This window comes from Notolepis coatsorum (genome assembly GCF_963971535.1).
Source record: "Notolepis coatsorum genome assembly, chromosome: 1".
Lineage (NCBI taxonomy): Eukaryota > Metazoa > Chordata > Actinopteri > Aulopiformes > Paralepididae > Notolepis > Notolepis coatsorum.
Genome location: NC_140165.1, coordinates 113,554,519 through 113,574,787, shown reverse-complemented (window position 1 = coordinate 113,574,787; position 20,269 = coordinate 113,554,519). Strand labels below are relative to the sequence as shown.

The window sequence follows — 20,269 nt, the reverse complement described above, 5'->3', positions numbered from 1 at the left end:
CCTGTGCACCATACTAGTCTTCCTGTCGCATAGCCTTTTGCAGATTGATTCCAATGGGTGTTTGAGCTGAACCATATTCATGCCCTCTGGCAGTACTCCGACACAGCTGGGTCTCTATTGATTTCCATGGAGGCGCCACATGGGGCTGAAGGGCATAGCCTGAGCCCTGCAGAGTGCCATTCACAACGTATTACTGGAACACACACACACACTCAGTGGTTAGCACAGGCAGATACAGTGTTTAAGGAGAATCAGGAAGTGGACCCAAGAGCAGTCTCACTTGATTGGGTCACTGGGGAACTCCAGCCTTGAAGGATAGACCAGGCTGGTTGTGTGCCGATCCGGGAAATGCGTTAAAACTACACAAACTAAATAGATAAACAGGCGTAAACATTACTGGGGAGTAACTGTGAGTCTAAGGTCTTGTCTGCACGTACAGTACCTTAGCTTTTTCTATGCAGTTTGGCCTTTTGTCCACAACGCAAACTGTGTTTTAAGTCAGGGAATACTGTTAGGGTGAAGATTTTCAGAAAAAACACAGCATATTCGTGTGGACGGTTGAAACCGGAGCTTATGGAAAATGCATGACTATTGGCGTATATCCATGCGTATATGGATATTTTTGAAAACATAGTATTTTCTCTGCAATCAGGACCATGGAGAGCTCCCGGCAGCTTCCCATCCAGGTCAATCAGGACCATGGAGAGCTCCCGGCAGCTTCCCATCCAGGTCAATCAGGACCATGGAGAGCTCCCGGCAGCTTCCCATCCAGGTCAATCAGGACCATGGAGAGCTCCCGGCAGCTTCCCATCCAGGTCAATCAGGACCATGGAGAGCTCCCGGCAGCGTGAATATTAAAGGCAACCAACTTGTGTTCAGCTTTTCGTTCAGCGTTTCTCTGATTGGCCACACGGCCACGTGACCGCCCTAGCACACGCCCTTATCCGCGCTGTGTGTTGTCAGTAACAGAGAGAGACGCGGCAGACGCGGAAGAGAGTGATCGCGGCCGCGCATGCGCATGAGGCTCCCCCAGGTGCTCTGAGAGGTGCTCGAGAGGTGCTCGTTGGTTAATGCCTCGTTGTGTTTGCGTTGTTGGTTAATGCCTGTTGTTGTTGGTTAATGCCATATCGCTATCGCCGCATCACTTAACGCCATAACTAACTGCCTAACTAACTAACTAACTAACTAACTAACTATTTACAGGATGGACCCTGCCGCCAACGTGCAAGCTTTTGTGCCAGCACAGAGCAATTTGCATGTTTCATTGATTAACGCCATTACCTGCTGTGCTGTAGGTGCAAGCAGAGGTACAGTAAGGTACAGTAGGTGTAGGTTACATGTTTCATTGATTAACGCCATTACCTGCTGTGCTGTAGGCGCAAGCAGAGGTACAGTAAGGTACATAATTGTAAGTAGGTGAATTCTACACATCTGACAACGCCATCTGACAATATCATAATGATGTGTTTTCTATATTATATCCACAATCATTCATCTAAAAAATTGTATGGGCGTAAATACATGTTAAGATATTCAAAATCGTCACAGCAGTATAGTTTGTTTATACTTCAGAATCAGAAGTGATGTACAGTGACGAGTGAATCTGGTAGTTGGTTGTTAAAAACGCGAAACATAATAACGTTACGCTTTCTAGTTCAGTCAGCTAGTTTGTTTATACTTCAGAAGTGATGTACAGTGACGCGTGAATCTGCCTCAACATTATGCTCCGCGCATTTCATAATCAGTCAGCGTTAAAAACGCGAAACATAATAACCTAGTTTGTTTATACTTCAGAAGTGATGTACAGTGACGCGTGAATCTGCCTCAACATTATGCTCCGCGCATTTCATAATCAGTCAGCAGCCTGCGTCCTCCACTGCTGCCGCTTGCTCCCTGGATTTCATTTGGGACGTGGGACGGCTGCCGCTTGCCTGCCGCATGGGGGCGGGGGGTCGCGGCCAATCAGAGAAAAGCTGAACACACGTTGGTTGCCTTTAATATTCACGCCTCCCGGCAGCTTCCCATCCAGGTCAATCAGGACCTAATAATAATAATAATAATAATATTACATTTCATCTAAAAACGCCTTTCAAGTAACACAAGGATGCCAAGAAAAAACTAAAACAAAACAAAACAGGAGTTCAAACAAACAACAGGGAGAATTAAGCTAAAGAGATGTGTCGTCAGTCTGGTTTCAAAAACAGAGATGGATGGAGGCCGGGAGAGTGTTCCAGAGGGTAGAGGCAGCACCACTGAACAGTATGCAGTCTATGAGGATGAGGAGCGCACACGTTTACACGTGGTCCTCAGTAGATGGCGTGTGCGTGCAGGCCGCCAGGTCAGAGTGAGGTCATGTCGACTACTAGCCAAAAAGCAGCATGGAGGGTGGTGAGGGAGAGAACGTTCAATAACTGTCCATTGTAGCCAAACTATGTGAGGGGAGCAACCACAAAAAATATGACATGTAATTTGATGAAGCATCTGACACGGCAGCATGACAATGTGAAACTTGACGTATAAAAAACCCAATGCTGACAGGGAAGCCTCTACCAGCCAGTGATGGATGTACTCCGGCAAAACCCTCCCCCCTAGTCCGCAACCTCGGTGTCATCCTCGACCCCACCCTCTCATTTGACCCCCATGTCCGCTCCATTGTAAAAACATCATATTTTCACCTCTGCAACATTGCCAAAATCAGTCACTGCCTCTCCCCCCCTGCTGCTGAATCCCTTATACACGCCTTCATCTCCTCCCGCCTGGACTACTGTAACTCCCTCCTCACTGGCATCACCTCCCGCTCCCTCCATAAACTGCAGATGGTCCAGAATTCAGCCGCCCGCCTCCTCACTAACACCCGGCCCCGTGAACACATCACTCCTGTCCTCCACTCCCTCCACTGGCTCCCGATCAAGGAAACACTACTCCTCACCTTCAAAGCCCTCCATAGCCCTCTCCTCTCCTGCCCCCCCCGACCCCCCCCCCTCGGTTTCCCTTACTCACTTCCCGACTGTCTCCCCCACTGACTCCTGTTGTTATCCGTTACTCTTGCTTTTATGTTCTTGTGTATTCATATTGTTCTCCGTTTCCCCGCGGTTCTATGTTTCTTTGTTATTTTTGCCTATTGTCAGCAACTTTGGGTCATTGAAAACCGCTATACAAAATAAATGAATTATTGTTATTATTAGAACAACGGAAACTGGATCTAAGATCAGGGCAAACACCACCTGTGAGTCGAGATGGTGTGAAGAAGCTCATCACTGTCGAGGAGATGCATCAGAGAGAGAGAGAGAGAGAGAGAGAGAGAGAGAGAGAGAGAGAGAGAGAGAGAGAGAGAGAGAGAGAGAGAGAGAGAGAGAGAGAGAGAGAGAGAGAGAGAGAGAGAGAGAGAGAGAATATGCAGTGATGGAAGCTAGACAGAGGCGAGGGACGGAGGAAAGTCCAGGTTGTTAACTGGATATCGCGGATAATAGGATATAGCTTGCTGAGGTTCTCCATGCAGCCGTCAACCTACACTTTCGTGACAGATAAAAAGGCTCTGTATTGCCAGACTACGATGTTCTAAAACTGTTCTAATACTAAAACTACAGTTTTCACTCTGCAATTTATTTGGTTCTATGCCTATGCTGAAATGTACTGGACATTTTATGGAAAGCGTCACAGTTGTGCGCAGCGTGATGTAAGTCGTGGGGTAGGTAGGTGGTCTTCTTTATACGAAAGTAAGAATACAAATATTTGTGTGAATTCTTTGGCACATAGTGATGAATAAATGCAGACAGAATTGGGTGGTCAGACGAAAGGGGTGACATGGAGGGAAAAGCATTATTCCTTTTCATTTCATATTATATCTGACACACACCCTGCTGCTGAAACACTGATCCACTCTCTTACCCCCCCCCCCCCCCCCCCATACATCCTGTGTGTTTGTATCAGAGACGGGGGGGGGGGGGGGGGGCGAGACATGGAACTCCCTACTAGCTACTTCCATCACCAGCTCTGGGACAATAAGCAGACAAGGGACTCTATGAAGTGAATGGAGTGAGACGTAAAATGGCTTATACCAGTACAAGTAGAAGAGGCTTATTTGATCTAGCAACAGATTTGCCATGTTTAGAGTCTTAGAAATATATTCACATTTTAAACTCGGAATGTCATTCAGTGGATAAAAGGGATTTTGGTTATATTTTGGGTGCATACTGAAAAGTGCAGAATTCTTTGATGATTCACAGACATGGGTAAACTAGACTAACGCATTAAGAATGTATAATATTGAAATAGAAATTCCTGATATTCAAGCAGTTGATTGCTATTCAGCACAAGTCAGTTCCTCTAATGTGAATGACATGTGTTGAGTTCTCAGAGAGGACATCGCCTCCTGTTAATTTTCCGTCTTCCTTCTTACATTTACATTTAACATTTTTGTCATTTAGCTGACACTTTTATCCAAAGCGACTTACAAGTTTTGCACAACAAGTCAGCAGGAAGGGTACAACTCTATCAGCTGAGTAACAATGTTCATCAAAGTGTTGAGTGCTACAGTGTAGGTTAGTATACTACACTCCCGCCCGCTCACTCCGCACATCCAACCTAGCCTTTCTGAGCACACCACACTACCGCCTTAAGTCGACAGAAAACAAATCATTCTCCTCCTCTGCTCCCCGACTCTGGAATCAACTCCCATTACACATCAAAGAAGCCCCATCTGTAGAAACATTTAAGTCCCACCTCAAAACCCACTTGTTCAATCTTGCATACCCTCACTCCTGACCCTCCAACCCCTGCATCACTCACATTTTCACATCTGTACACACCTATATTTTTTTTTTTTTATTATTATTTATGAACATTTTCTCTCTGTCTTGTCTCTAAGCTGACTCCCTTTCTCTGTAGTATCCCCACCATGTTGTCATTGTGAAAGTCCATGTTTGTGTCTGTCCATGTACTGTGTTTGTCCATGTATTATAATGCAATGTCTGTGTAAAGTGCTTTGAGATACCTTATGTAAGGTGCTATATAAAATAAATTTATTATTATTATTATTATTATTATTATTATTATTATTATTATTATTATTATTATTATTATTATTATTATTATTATTATTTTTATTATTTTTATTATTATTATTATTATTATTATTATTATTATTATTATTATTATTATTATTATTATTATTATTATTATTATTATTATTATTATTATTATTATTATTATTATTATTATTATTATTATTATTATTATTATTATTATTATTATTATTATTATTATTATTATTATTATTATTATTATTATTATTATTATTATTATTATTATTATTATTATTATTATTATATTAGGACAAGTGCATGACAGTATGTCTTCCTATATCCAGCCTCTTTGTTTGTATCACGCTTGTCTGCTGTTGGCCTCACTGCCGCTCTCTCCCTCTTCCCCTCGGTCTCTCTCTCTCTTCCCCTCTGTCTCTCTCCCCCTCTGTCTCTCTCTGTCTACACTCTACAGAAGCTGCTCCAGCTGCAGAACTTCAACACCCTGATGGCCGTGGTGGGAGGCCTGAGTAACAGCTCCATCTCACGCCTCAAGGACACGCAGGCGCACGTCAGCGCAGACACCAACAAGGTGAACGTGGCTGCCGTCGACTAGGCAGGCAGCGTGAACATTTCCCCTAAGGTGGTTGTCCTTCCGCGTTCGGTTTGCAACCAGGCATACCTGTCTCTCTCTTTATACCAGCGTATCTCAAACGTAAAAGGGACACGCCGACATTATGGGAAATACGCTTACCGTCTTCTACGGGGTCAGACAAGAAGGTGGATAGCAGTTTCCTCTCTGTGCGTTCAGGAGAAAGCTGGCTGCAAGCTAGCCTAGCTTAGCACAAATGAATGAATGAATGAATGTGTGCAAAACTGTTTACAGTTTTTGGATGTGTGTGAGGGCGCTTTCACGTATAGTTTTGGTGGACTCTGTGTGGACTCTGTGTGGACTCTGTGTGGACTCTGTGTGGACTCTGTGTGGCCTCTGTGTGGACTCTGTGTGGTCTCTGTGTGGCCTCTGTGTGGACTCTGTGTGGACTCTGTGTGGACTCTGTGTGGCCTCTGTGTGGCCTCTGTGTGGACTCTGTGTGGACTCTGTGTGGACTCTGTGTGGACTCTGTGTGGCCTCTGTGTGGACTCTGTGTGGACTCTGTGTGGACTCTGTGTGGACTCTGTGTGGCCTCTGTGTGGACTCTGTGTGGACTCTGAGTGGACTCTGTGTGGACTCTGTGTGGACTCTGTGTGGACTCTGTGTGGCCTCTGTGTGGACTCTGTGTGGCCTCTGTGTGGACTCTGTGTGGACTCTGAGTGGACTCTGTGTGGACTCTGTGTGGACTCTGTGTGGCCTCTGTGTGGACTCTGTGTGGACTCTGAGTGGACTCTGTGTGGACTCTGTGTGGACTCTGTGTGGACTCTGTGTGGACTCTGTGTGGCCTCTGTGTGGACTCTGTGTGGCCTCTGTGTGGACTCTGTGTGGACTCTGAGTGGACTCTGTGTGGACTCTGTGTGGACTCTGTGTGTCCTCTGTGTGGACTCTGTGTGGACTCTGTGTGGACTCTGTGTGGACTCTGTGTGGCCTCTGTGTGGACTCTGTGTGGACTCGGTGCGGACTCTGTGTGGACTCTGTGTGGACTCTGTGTGGACTCTGTGTGGACTCTGTGTGGACTTGGTGCGGACTCTGTGTGGACTCTGTGTGGACTCTGTGTGGACTCTGTGTGGACTCTGTGTGGACTCTGTGTGGACTCTGTGTGGACTCTGTGTGGCCTCTGTGTGGACTCTGTGTGGACTCTGTGTGGCCTCTGTGTGGACTCTGTGTGGACTCTGTGTGGACTCTGTGTGGACTCTGTGTGGACTCTGTGTGGACTCGGTGCGGACTCGGTGCGGACTGAACATTGTTGCATTCTTCTTCATTTGGTTCGTCTGCATTCCCACTGCAATTTGTCTCTGCAAGTGCACCAAACTTTCTCAACAATGTCACACGGTCGAAAAGGGCGCTCGTCTATTGGACACAACCCAGTGAGCAAAACACGTCTTTTCAAACCTAGCGTCTTTGCTTAGCTTTGATATAACCCAGCAAAATCGTGTTTATTTGTAGACGTATTTTAAACTATGCACTAACTATATTTTTTACAATGTATTAACATCTGCAAATATGAAAAATATGCACCAGAGAAGTCCTGCAAGCGTGCCTACAAATATCTGAGCACGATATTTTTTCGAAGATTTAATGTGACATCTATCCATAGCTCTCATTTAGCCCAGGAGAATCTTGTCTATTTGTAGATGTTTTTTCAGCCTGTTATTCGTTTTAACTTCTTTAATAGTTTTAGAAGGCTATAGCCAAAGTTGCCTTTTACCCATCGCTTAGCCTATATTTTACGCACTGTGTTTAGCCTATATTAAATAGTCTAATTGTTTTTTCAGCCTGTTATTCGTTATAACTTTCAGCCTGTTAATAAATATGTGTCGTTAATTCAGTATTTAACTTCTTGAATTCATATTTATTTAGGCTATGCTAATTAAAACACAAATGTTATGGACATCTAATTTAATTCTCTGCTTATTTATTAATATATTGCTGACGCAGTTTTTTTATTTTGACGTGGCATTGATCCATTGTTCTATTGAAGCCCATTACCACCATCCTCTCGCTAAACAACTTGTACACCGCGTTGTTTTTATGGGTGCCCACAAGTAGCTGTTTAATTTGGTCTTCTGCCCATATTTCTATCAGGGCTTTCACCTCGTCATTCGCCCACGTCTGTCCACGATACATGTTTACCGCATGCTTGTTTTTTTCCTTCTACCCAAGATGCACAGTTTATCAGGTCACTTCCTATATTTGGTCCGCGTTTGGTCCGATGAAGCGAACCAAGACCTACGTTTTCAGGCGGACCAGAGTTTGCGTGTTTGGTCCGCACCAGAGTTCGACTGAGCATTCACACCCCCCCCAAAAAAGCGGACTATCCGAGAAAACGAACTCTGGTCCGATAGTCCGGTCCAACCAGCTCTGGTGTGAAAGCACCCTGAGGTTATGTGCAAAATAAATCAGTATATGGTACGGGTGTTTAGATTTTTATTTAATTTCTTTCATGTTTTACATATATAGAATTTTTTTTGTTTTGCATAATATATATTTGTTTTGTAAGGTTTTAAATTAGTACACTCATTTGAGTAGTGGAAAAGGGGTGGGATTAAATAAGTGTATACTTCTTCCTACTCCTTTTCGAACATGTAAATTGAGTTATGTTTTGCTTTTGTTTATTTATATATATATATATTTTTCCATTTAATTTCTTGATCAATGATTTGTCTTGATTCTATATTGTTTGTATTTATTTACATATATCGAAATAAAGATTTCAAATAGAATCAAATCAAAAAGTGCCCCTTTAACAGTTTTAGTGCCGGCCATTAACATGGGAAACATGGTTAAATGCCAGGACCCACTTCAATGATAGCGTTGTGAACGCATAATCTCTGTCTTAAATTATGGCTATGTGTCTAATCTGCCTGTCGCTTATCAATGACTTGTTTGCAGTCAACATTGTCGAAACGGATTGTTTTTTAATCGGTTCATTTTCGTTTTATAGCATTTTGAAAAGCCCTCGTTTTTCAGGAAAATATATAGATTCCGTGATAAAAGGCATTTACTGGAATATTCTAGCATACACAAACAAATTTTTCGGCCTATTTATGAATCGTTTTCAAATAAACGCTAGATTATCGATAGTATATGTGTACTTATGCACGCTATAGAGGTGGGCTGAAAAATCGATTCTCTCATTTCCTCATCAGCGATCACAGCCACACACACACACGCATAGGGCAAACGTTTATATCTCTGTGAAAACAGCTCTGATTATCCTAAGACTAGTAAAATAAATTCCTTACCTGAGATAAGATGTTATCCAAAAAGATTATTCCAATTCCTGATCGCCATTCCAAATATCGATCACGCTTATTGATTACAGTGTTGGTACTGTAAATACATAATCCACACGTTTTCCGGGCCGGCGAGCACAATCGATCCTTCAGTTGGCTTGAGGGAAAAGTAAAATGAGCAAACTGGCCACCCCCCCTTCAGCAGTGTAAAGTAATGGGGTGCAGTTACACAGGGAGAGACGATAGGTATCTTCCCAATTGAGCTCAGAGAGACTCTGCAGCACTAACCCGAGGCTCGATTGATGAAATATGAATAAAAAAAAGACAAACAAACCCTATATAGCGTCGGGGGCACTCAAAGGTCGGCATGAACTAACGACAAAACGCGTCCGTGGCACTCAGGCCATGTTTAGACGGAGAGAGTCTGAACAGAAACCGCAAAAGTCGTCTTGCGGCCTCACTTTTAATGTTGCGTTTAGACTAGTGTTTTGGGATGGAATTCTGCGTGCAGACGAGGCTGTAAAGACTCGAGACGATGGAGCCCCACTGTCACACGATTGGCGCAGATGTCACATGACCAGACACGTCAGTGGCCAATCAGATCGCGCAAACCGAACGCGGAAGTGCAACTCCGTCAGGGAAAATATTCACGCAACCCATACGCTACACTGCCTCAGGTCGTTGAGACAACCAGTCATAGTTTTATGCGGTTTGACTGTTCAGATGATAGCGCGAAGGTGTATCGTTTCTAGGATTTCCACCCAGGAAGGTGGTCTCACTTTTTTGCAGATTCTCCCCGCAAAAACGGCGTTGCCGTATAAACAAAAGGCACATCCGTTTTTTTTTTTTTTTTTGATTCACCTGCTAGCGTTTACGTCTAAACATCAATGTGTTAACACTTTGACTGCCGGGAGCCGTCTTTAGACGTCTTTGCTGGCCATGCTAAAGTTGCCGGGGGACGCTGTACGTCGTCTTTATATCAATATTTCAAAAATCTGCGATCGGATTCATAATGTCCCTCCGCTGGCCTGAGATCCACCAGCAGGACCCACTGAGCTCTCTGGCGGTTCAGGAGCGCCATCTGGTGGCCGATCGGCGCAAGCGCTTAACAGGAAGCGCATTAGAGGTTTTGCTAGACATCCGTATTGCTTCCGGCCACTCGGTACATGTCCCGTGACTCTAGCTCGTCACTCTACATAGCGATCGATTGCCAATAACTCGATAAACAACATGATTTGGACGTATATACCATTATACAAGCTGGAGATGGACCGGGTAATAATATATCCCATAATGATAAAATTTCTACTCGACGATGATCGCCCAACGGCGCGCGGAGACTGGGGTGAGTTTCAGCGTGTAACGTTACCGTCTTCGATAATAACTGATATTATCAACATTTGACCCACATTAGATGATTGGTATAACGCTGCCCACGGAATTATAAACGCCCCCTCGCCCATCCGGTCAACATCAGATGACGTGTAGTAACTTCTAGAAGTACGTCTAGTTGAAATTTTTTATATCGCGCTGATTGCCATCAAACTGTATTTCATCATCAATATAATGCATTTGGGGCTATATATCACGTTCTGGAGAAAGCTGCAGAAAGAGATGAAAACATACTTATACATTAGACCATACTTTACTATGAATATGTGAATGAAAAAGTTTAACGTTGCTACACAATGAACAATACATATAGGACTTTGAATGGGCCCTAATAATGGCAATGTAGCAATAGAATTTAAAAAGTTATAGCCCTGCAAAGAAGGGGACTTTCTCCATAGACAAATAGCGCTGGCAATCTATGGTATATCATTAATTTAACCTTAGGCAACCAAAGTGTTAACAGAAAAAAGTCAAACCAACTAAAAATACTCCATGCCTCTCTCTCTGTGTCTGTGTGTGTGTGTGTGTGTGTGTGTGTGTGTGTGTGTGCTTGTAGTTCCTCTTCTTTGTGCTTGCGTTGCTCCCATCTCACCCGTCGATAAGTCTGTCATATGTCTTCAATCATCTATCTATCATCTATCCACCCCCGCAGGTGACTAATGCTCTCTCCTAGAGCCTACGCACCAAACAGCCTTCTGTTACCTATACTGATATACCGCTCTCTATACCTCCTGCCTTCCTCATCAGAATCAGAATCAGAAAGGTCTTTATTGCCAAGTAGTTTTCACATAAAAGGAATTTGCTTTGGTCATAAATACACTCATACTGTAGTTAAGCATGAACTTGTGAAAGAATTTGTATGTTCATCCATTATTAAAGGGGACATATTTTAATCCTTGTCAACAAGTTAAAGGTGCTATAGATAACATTTTCTATGTAGAGGGAAAGCAGAGCAGTTCCTGTCTCCTGAGTGGGCGGGATGTTGACACATGCGCTATTGTTCACACCGTGAGATCGAAGGTCTCAAACAAACCCGTTTTAGCGTCAGATCCACGGGTCAGTAAAGCTCACGTTGACGAATTACAGGAAGTGAGGACTTTGCTGAGTGTCCCATACTACTTTCACAAACTTTTGGAACACAGTGGATCATTCCTTTAACCGGCCCTCCTCCTCATCTCCTCCGCCCCTCCCCTCTGTAGGTCTTCAACGGTCTCATTGAGCTGGTGACGTCGTGCGGGAACTACACCCAGTATCGCAGGCGCTTCTCCGAGTGCGCGGGCTTCCGCTTCCCCATCCTGGGCGTGCACCTGAAGGACCTGATCGCCGTGCACGTGGCGCTGTCCGACTGGAGCGACAGGGAGAAGACGCGCGTCAACTTGGCCAAGGCGCACCAGCTGCACGCCATCCTCCGGGAGCTGACGCTGATCCAGGCCACGCCCCCCCGCGTCGACGCCAACACGGACCTGCTCAACTTGCTGACGGTGGGTACGGCCGTGGATTGGAGCGCTCCGTCGACCTGATGCGTTGGTCTGCTCTCCGGGAAGGGGGGGGGGGGGGGGGGCAGCATGTCGAGTCGGCTTCGGTAGTCAGTCTGCTCTGTGTGCAGAGGCTAACTCACTATCTATTCTCTTTTTTTATTATTATTATTATCAAATATTTTGAATTTTTCCATTTTAAACATAAAACAAGGCAACACAATACAGTAATAATAATAATAACAAGACCACACAGTACCACAACAATAATAATAGCAACACTAATGACATTAGCAATAATACAAATAATAAATACAGAACATAAGAACCAACTTGTACTATTACAGACACCACAAAAGACACCACAAAAGACATCACAAAAGACATTTCCTCCCCCACTCCCACCCCAGGACCCTCCAGGACCAACACCCCAACCCCGCTCCGCTACTAGATCACTATCTATTCTCAGAGACTCAAAGTGAATTAGGTCAAGGGAGACGTTCCTTTATTGATCCCCTTGGGGAAATGTAGGTGTCATAGCAGCATGGGGGAAGGGAGGTACAGGTAGAATTTATGGCAGAATTCAATCAATAATAATAATAATAATAATAATAATAATAATATAGTAATATAGTATACAGTATGTGGTATATATCATGATAGCACACTGCACCAGAGTCAGAGCAGTGCTTATTACTAAGAGTCAGAGAGTCCTAACAGTTCTCTATTTCACCAGCCGTTACTTCACCAACTATTGGCAGCAGTCCGTGCCCATGGTTGTGGAGCCTGATGGCTAATGGCATGAAGGATTGCCCGAGGCGTTTGTGGCGTGTTGATCCACACTCTAGTGGCTCATAAGGGATTATGTTTGTATGTATGAATCTATACTTTTCTGATCTCTTTAGACGAGACCGTGTGATAGTTCGAATAAATACGTATAGGTTACAAAAGATTAAATAAAGATCAACCAGGACATGTCTGGTACTTCTTGGAAGCTCAGGGAAAAGGAAACATCAATAGGCTACCAGTAAATCATTATTTTCTTATTGAAACAGGAGATATAGCAACTGTAGCAGGATATCCACTGATTCACACTGAAAAATCGTAGATGAAAAAGCAAAAGTGCATTTGTGGAAATTTGATTAATTCTATACGGGGTATACAGCAGCATTTTAACCTGGGTCAGTAGTGTAAAGAGGACATTCAATTAAATATTGCCAAATTATTTGATAGCCTAGTCTGCCCAGAAAACATAACATGTGGCAAATATTCTCCGCTCCAGCAACACTAATGACATGACTGAGGTGTGTTACATTTTCAGTTTTGCTTCCCTCAATCACTCGCCCTTGCTCAGAGGAACAGAATAATACCATAGAGGGATCACATAGAGGGATCACATAAAGGAAGTCAGGAAGAGAAGGGGAAGGGGATATGAAACAGAACATACAGTTAGCATAGTGGTGAATGGACAGACCACTACTTCATAACAGTTAGCATAGTGATGAATGGACATTTTAATAATAACATTAAACTATTATCCTCTCTGTCAATCATCATTAAGCAGCCTGCTTAAAGTAACATGCCAACATTATGGGAAATGCACTTACCATCTTCTCCAGAATCAGACAAGAAGACAGATTCCAATTTCCTCTCTGTGGTTCAGTAAAAAGCTATCCTCGCTTCACTCGCCCTGTAAAGTAGGCCTATAATCATCTGTGGAAACTAAGTGGAGACCAACAGCAAATAAACGAATGCACACATTTGGAATGATCCATCAGTCAGTATTCTCTGAAGGGTCCTCTTTCATGAGGTAGAGGAATGTCTTCATCAAAGGTCATACAGGGCAGATATGTTGGGTGCGCTTCTCCATGTGTCTCCCATAGGCTTCAATAGAACTGCCACCAAAGCAGGGCACTATTACCTGTCTAAAGGTTAAGCAGGGATTACTTGAAATATTGAGGATGCAACAATAGGATCCCCCTCATTCAAAAGGTCAATGAATATGACTCAGCCAGGAGAAAGGTATCGACTGAAGCAGGTGACAGCTGCTCAGTTTAGCTTATTTTAGCTCCACCCGGGAATGAGACGCCTTGTTCCCAGGATGTTATCCACGCTCCCTCCTTTGGCTATAGCCCTGAGCTGGATCGACTCCAGTAAGCACTGGCATAAGATAAGTAGGCATATGCTGTCAGTTCTCTGATTTTAATACGCTTATTCCATCTAATCTGATCCACAAACTTCAGTGTCTGGGTGTATGTGACGCTGTGTGTGAAGGAATTTTTAGCTTTTTAATTTTGAGACCTCAAAGAGTCAGGATTGGAAACAATATGTCTGATGAAATTGTTTTAAGTACTGGTTCTCCACAAGGCTGCATTCTTAGCCCTTTACTGTTCTCTCTCTGCACTCATGACTGTACTGCTTCCTATGATAACAGTCTGATAGTAAAGTACGCTGATGATACTACTGTCATTGGGCGTATAAGCTCAAATGACGAGTCACTTTACAGATCAGAGGTGCAGAACCTAGTTAGGTGGAGTGAGACCATAAACCTCACCCTGAATGCTTCCAAAACGAAGGAGCTAGTCATCGATTTTAGACATAACAAGGTAACCTATCTCTTCATTACCACAAATGGCTCAGAGGTGGAGATGGTGAGCAGTTTTACATTTCTTGGGGTCACTTTTTCAAATGACCTGAGCTGGCACTCCAATACCAGCACCATTGTTAAAAAGTCCCAGCAACTTTTCTTTTCTTAGGAGACTGAAAGAGTTCACTAATAACACGGTGATTCTACATAACTTCTATCGCTGTGTGATTGAGAGCGTTCTTACTTCCTCCTGTACTGTATGGTTTGGTAACATTATAGACCAGGAGACAGTGGCGGCTCACCACTAGGGGCGCTGGGGCGCCGCCCCCCCTGGTTAACCCTGGTTAAAAGAGAGAAGAACAAGAAATATTTTTTTTAATTTTTTTTATAGCCCTATAAATAATATAAACATGTTTAAAATGAATAATATTTACTCATTTTAAGTATGTTTGTGTTTCCAATGCACAATATAACGTTAATATATCAAATATAAATAATCGTTTTCCTGAACAGGAAGTGACGACTCTGTCTGATAGAGAATACGTTCCGTTACCGTAGCCGCATTTCACCTCGCCGCATTTCTCTCGGGCTAGACCCAATAGCGCTTTGAGTGCGCGTGCACGCCGTGCACTGGTTTCATCGCTGTATCCGTCGCAGCCAATCAGTGCGTAACGCGCTGTGCGTTGAAATATGATGTATTATGATGGAAGCCGGGCGCGCTTTGAAGTGGTCTAAGCAAGCAGCGTCTATAATTTTCGTAACCGCATTTCTCGGAGACGCTCTCTGATTGGCCGACGACAGTTTCTACACTGGGAAAGCCACTCTTCGTTCGAAGTAGGTTAAGGACAAGGTAACGTTAGAGTTTGTCTTGGCAAGTTCTTTCGACGGTTAAGCTTAGGCACTCTTTCAAAGTTGGTTAAGGTTAGAGTTTGTCTTAGAGCAGGGCGATAGAACGCCAGGTAGTTTGCAGGCTGTTCGACGCGGAAATGGGCAAAGACAGACTCATTCATTCATTCATCACAGTACTGTTGTGTTGTGCTAACAAGCTAATCTGGATGCAGTCTGGACAGAGTGGATAACTGGATATACTTCAACAGTCTGGGGACAACAGTGGACATAATTATACACTTTATCAAGCCCTCCTCGACCACGTAAACAGTGAGTTAATTCGGTCTCTCTCTCTCTCTCTCTCTCTCTCTCTCTCTCTCTCTCTCTCTCTCTCTCTCTCTCTCTCTCTCTCACAGCGTGTTGTTCATTTTCGAGATATAGAGAGAGAGAGAGAGTTGAGATCGGGGTGTGAGTGTTTGGAAACCTAGCTGCATGGACTCTGTGATCATATTGATTGATGGCAATGGTGATAGTTGTACTGTAACTGTACCTACTTAAATATCCGTATGCTTTTGGTTTCACCGACGCTCTCTGACGCACACAGTAGTGTGTGGTTTTGCGATGCGTGCGCACGCGCGTGTTTGTGTGCAGTGTGGCATTGTGCTACCTTGGTACGTGTACATTTTTGGTATCGATCGACCCCCCTGGAGAAAAACTCACAAGCCGCCCACTGCCAGGAGAAGAAATCTCTGAACAGAATTATGCGTCTCGCACACAAGACCATCAGGGTTAGTCTGCCAGCTCTAGAAGAGATCTATGGTGCCAGGCTGCTTTCCCGTGCCTCTGGCATTATCAACGACCCCGCAGGCCTTTTTGTCCCCCTCCCCTCGGGCAGACGCTACCACTCTATCACACGCTCTACCTCTCGGTTTACTAAGAGTTTCTTCCCCAGTGCTGTGCGCAGCCTGAATAACTCCAAAGGCTAGATTTGTATATTATCTTATTTTTAATTTGGTGTGATACTAGTCAGGTTGTGGAAGTGCTGTTTCTGTGTGTCTGTGCATTACGCACTTTACTATGATATGCACTTTTTGGGGATGTTGATCTTAACCTTAGCATTTGTCCTTTTATACTGTCTACGAAAGAAAAGCAGTTGAGCATGTCTCCAGCTTCAAATTCCTGGGAGTCCACATCTCAGAGGACCTCTGTTGGACCCTCAACACCTCACCACTGGTCAAGAAGGAGTCCACATCTCCGAGGATCTCTTTTGGACCCTCGACACCTCACCACTGGTCAAGAAGGCTCACCAGCGCAGGGCGGCGTAGCGTAGATTGCGCTCGTCACCAATGCAAGAGACTCTGGTATCGAATCCCAGTCTCAGCATTGCCTTCGGCTTGGGCCGGCCGTCGTACTGGCTCATTTGGCAGAGTCAGCGGATGGAAGTCGATGGGTGGGGATTGGACGTTGTGGACAGCGACCCCTACAGGTCGGTTGGGAGACGCCTGCACAGCAGAGACAGGAAATGGCGGGGGTAGTGTGAGGGCTTGTGTCCATAGCGGAAGTTTTTTTCAAGGCGGACCGCTTTGAAAAGCAAAAAAAAAAAGCTCAGAGCGTTTTCCTGAGTCTCACGACTGCCGCGGCTCCGCCACTTCCTCGATGTTGATTGGTCGGTTGAAAAAAGTTACCTTGATGAGCGAGCTCCTTTCCAAAAGTTGAACTAGTTTCAACTTTATGCGCTGGGAGCGCTCCGCCCAAAAACGCTGCCGCCGAGAGCGCATAAAAGGGCCGCGCCTGTCGCGTCTGTAGCATAGAAATTAATGACAGAAAGGAGCTGACAACTCATAAAACGTCCGCTGTGGACACAAGCCCTGAGCCTCCCATGCGTTACACCTCGCCAATGAGAGTCCGCGCTGGCAGACGAAAAGATGTGACAGGCTGCCTCCTCGTGTGCCGGAGGGAACACGTGATGCAAGGCTTCTATCCTCTTTACAACCGACCAGTTGGGGGGCATAGTCGAACAACGTTCAAAACAGGGGAGGGGAGAATTGGATACACGAAATTGGGATGGGAGAAAAATGTGGATAAAAAAAAGAAGGCTCACCAGCACCTCTTCTTCCTGAGGAGACTGAGCAAAGCCCACCTGTCTCCTTAGGTTCTGGTGAACTTTTACCGGTGTGCCATAGAAAGCATAATTGACTGCATCAGTCTGGTACCCCCCTCCATATAAACTCTGAACTCTGACTCCATTGCCTACAGCCTAGACTCTGTTACCCATACTGTACAACTCTGAACTCTGTTGCCTTTACTCAATGTCTACATACCTACTGTTTCACTGTCTACAATTACCCTACACTGTAATCATAGTAATCACAATAATCTTAACTACCCACCTCATACTATAATACTCTGTATGATAGCATGTAAGCATGTAGCATGTGCTGTATATACATCATATGTACATTTATATATCCACAGCATATATATATATATATATATTAGTGCTCTCAATAGATAACATTTTTTTTTACTAATTAATCTCACAATTTTCTGTAATTAATCTAGATGAATCTAGATTAAAATTTGCATTTCTCTACTTAAGACCGAAGCTTGTAACAGATATTTACTTGAGTAAAATCATGGAATTAATGTAGAATCAACACAAGCTTGTATGAACTACCAGTAATATAAATCATATTAACAACAGAAATGTGTTCCATCTTCATGTCAGATGATTTTCAAAAAGGTGCGTGAGTCAATGCAAAAAAAGAACAAGCAAAGATATTGCTGAAAGTTCATGTTGAGCGTTGCAGTTTATCTTGCGTTGCATGTAGAAGAAAATACACATTGTCCAAGGAGATATCTTTAGCCTTTAGCTTGTTTATTGAATAAGCACAACGTCACCACTTCACATTGGTGGGGTAGGTATAGAACTTGTGGAGGTATGCACCTGTGTACACACACCTCGATAGACTGAGAAGAATAGGAAGAGAGAACACACCTCCGCTGACGCGGTCATATATAGATTGACGTGATGACGTCATTACGTGCATCCTTTCTGTAAGACGCTACAGCGCTCCCCAGTGATATGAACAAGTACTGCATATATATACATACATTTGGTAATATACATTCCTCTGAGTACATGTATTCATATCTCAGTTCAGAACGTTGAAAATGTTTCACTCCATAGATTAATCTAGATACATTTTTTTTAACGCTTTAAATAATTTAAATTAATCTCCAAAGTTAAAGCATTAACTTTGACAGCCCTAATATATAATATAAAACATTTAAGGATGGGAGAGAGATATGGGGGAAGACGGGTCCGGGAGTTGAACCCGGGACGACCGTGTGTCTGAATATACCTGCATATAATCTTTCTATATACTTACTTATACACCTGCATATAACCCATAACTCTGTATGATAGCATATACAATAATGCTGTAATATACCATATCATATCACCATATCTATCCACACCTGTCTGTACCTACCAGTTACCTGCACATAAACCATCTACATATCTGTAGATACTATATCTATATCTATCTGTACATATCCTACTCTTACTAGTTACGCTGCTGGCCAGTATGACTACTACCATACTGTCTTTATACCTGTATCACTGTAGATATTATATTACAACTCTGTACATACATCTGATTAGCACTACACTCAGTAGTACTAATTTGTATATTTTATACCCAGTTTAATCACCTGTACATTGTATATTACTATTGCACTTTGCTGTTACATTTGCACTCTGGTTGGATGCCAAACTTATTTTTGTTGTACTGTACTTGTAATAATGACAATACATTTTAATCTAATCGAACCTAAAATCCAATATGGCTGACTTCGTAGGTCCATATGGCAAGTATGTTGTCCGTGAGGACAACATCACCAGGTGACTAACAGATCAGGAGACAGACTCAGACTCATTTGAAAAGTGAAAGTTTGACTGTTCAAAGCAAATCAAAAACAAAACAAGATACTGATAAAGAAAAACGATTCCATCACACAGAGGATCTGCTGCGTGACGCTGTCAGGTTGTGGATATAATTAGGTATTGACCCTGCTGTCCAGTCCACCTCCCTTAAGTACAGCGTAGCTTAGCCAAAAAGGACGTGAGTCTCAATCCGCAGTGAATGCCTGCGGCCGCGTACAACGTCATTGATCTAAGATAAGATATTCCTTTATTGATCTCCTTGGGGTAATTCAAGCGTCATAGCAGCATGGGTTGGGGTGGGGGTCGGGTACAGATATGGGCAGGGCAATAGAAGAAAATGTATGTGAATATAAAATACAAGGCAATCTGAATAAAAATATAGGCAATACAATTCAATCCGAATATAAAATACAAGGCGATCTGAATAAAAATATAGGCAATAAAATTCAATCTGAATAAAAAAAATATGAGAAATATGAGTTTCTTGGGAGTTGATGGAGCTCAGAGAGCTGCTGTCTAACATGCAGGGACTCATATCTGTGTCCATCAAAACACCGAACCGCAGGGACATCCGGCAGTTGCTTTTATACATTATATTTTATATATATTTAAATATTTATTCATTATATTTTATCACCAGAGAGAGGTGACCGACCACGGGTTCCATCAATCTCTCTCAACCTCTGTCAGACGGAACACCCTGCCCACGGAACACCCTGCCCACGGAACACCCTGCCCTCGGAACACCCCCCCCACGGAACACCCTGCCCACGGAACACCCTGCCCACGGAACACCCTGCCCACGGAACACCCTGCCCACGGAACACCCTGCCCACGGAACACCCTGCCCACGGAACACCCTGCCCACGGAACACCCTGCCCACGGAACACCCCCCCCCACGGAACACCCTGCCCACGGAACACCCTGCCCACGGAACACCCTGCCCACGGAACACCCCCCCCCACGGAACACCCTGCCCACGGAACACCCTGCCCACGGAACACCCTGCCCACCGCACGAGGTCCTAACGGTACATGGCAGCCTGAGAGTAAGCGGGCGGCGGCAAGACAGCAGGTGATATATCATATGGCAGTGAGGGAGACTGAGGGGCGACGGTGGCTCAGG

The 20,269-nt window shown here is 44.0% G+C and overlaps 1 protein-coding gene across 2 annotated transcripts in view; it reads left to right on the top strand.

Annotated features, from left to right (window-relative positions):
* The window catches only part of LOC311230975 (RAS guanyl-releasing protein 2-like), a 309,227-nt gene that overhangs the window by 240,289 nt on the left and 48,669 nt on the right, over window positions 1–20,269 (top strand). For both annotated transcript variants that reach the window (XM_084317429.1, XM_084317430.1), the window contains 2 exons: window positions 5,497–5,613; window positions 11,501–11,782. In XM_084317429.1, coding sequence (XP_084173555.1) covers window positions 5,497–5,613; window positions 11,501–11,782 — 399 coding nt within the window. The remainder of the gene's footprint in view (window positions 1–5,496; window positions 5,614–11,500; window positions 11,783–20,269) is intronic.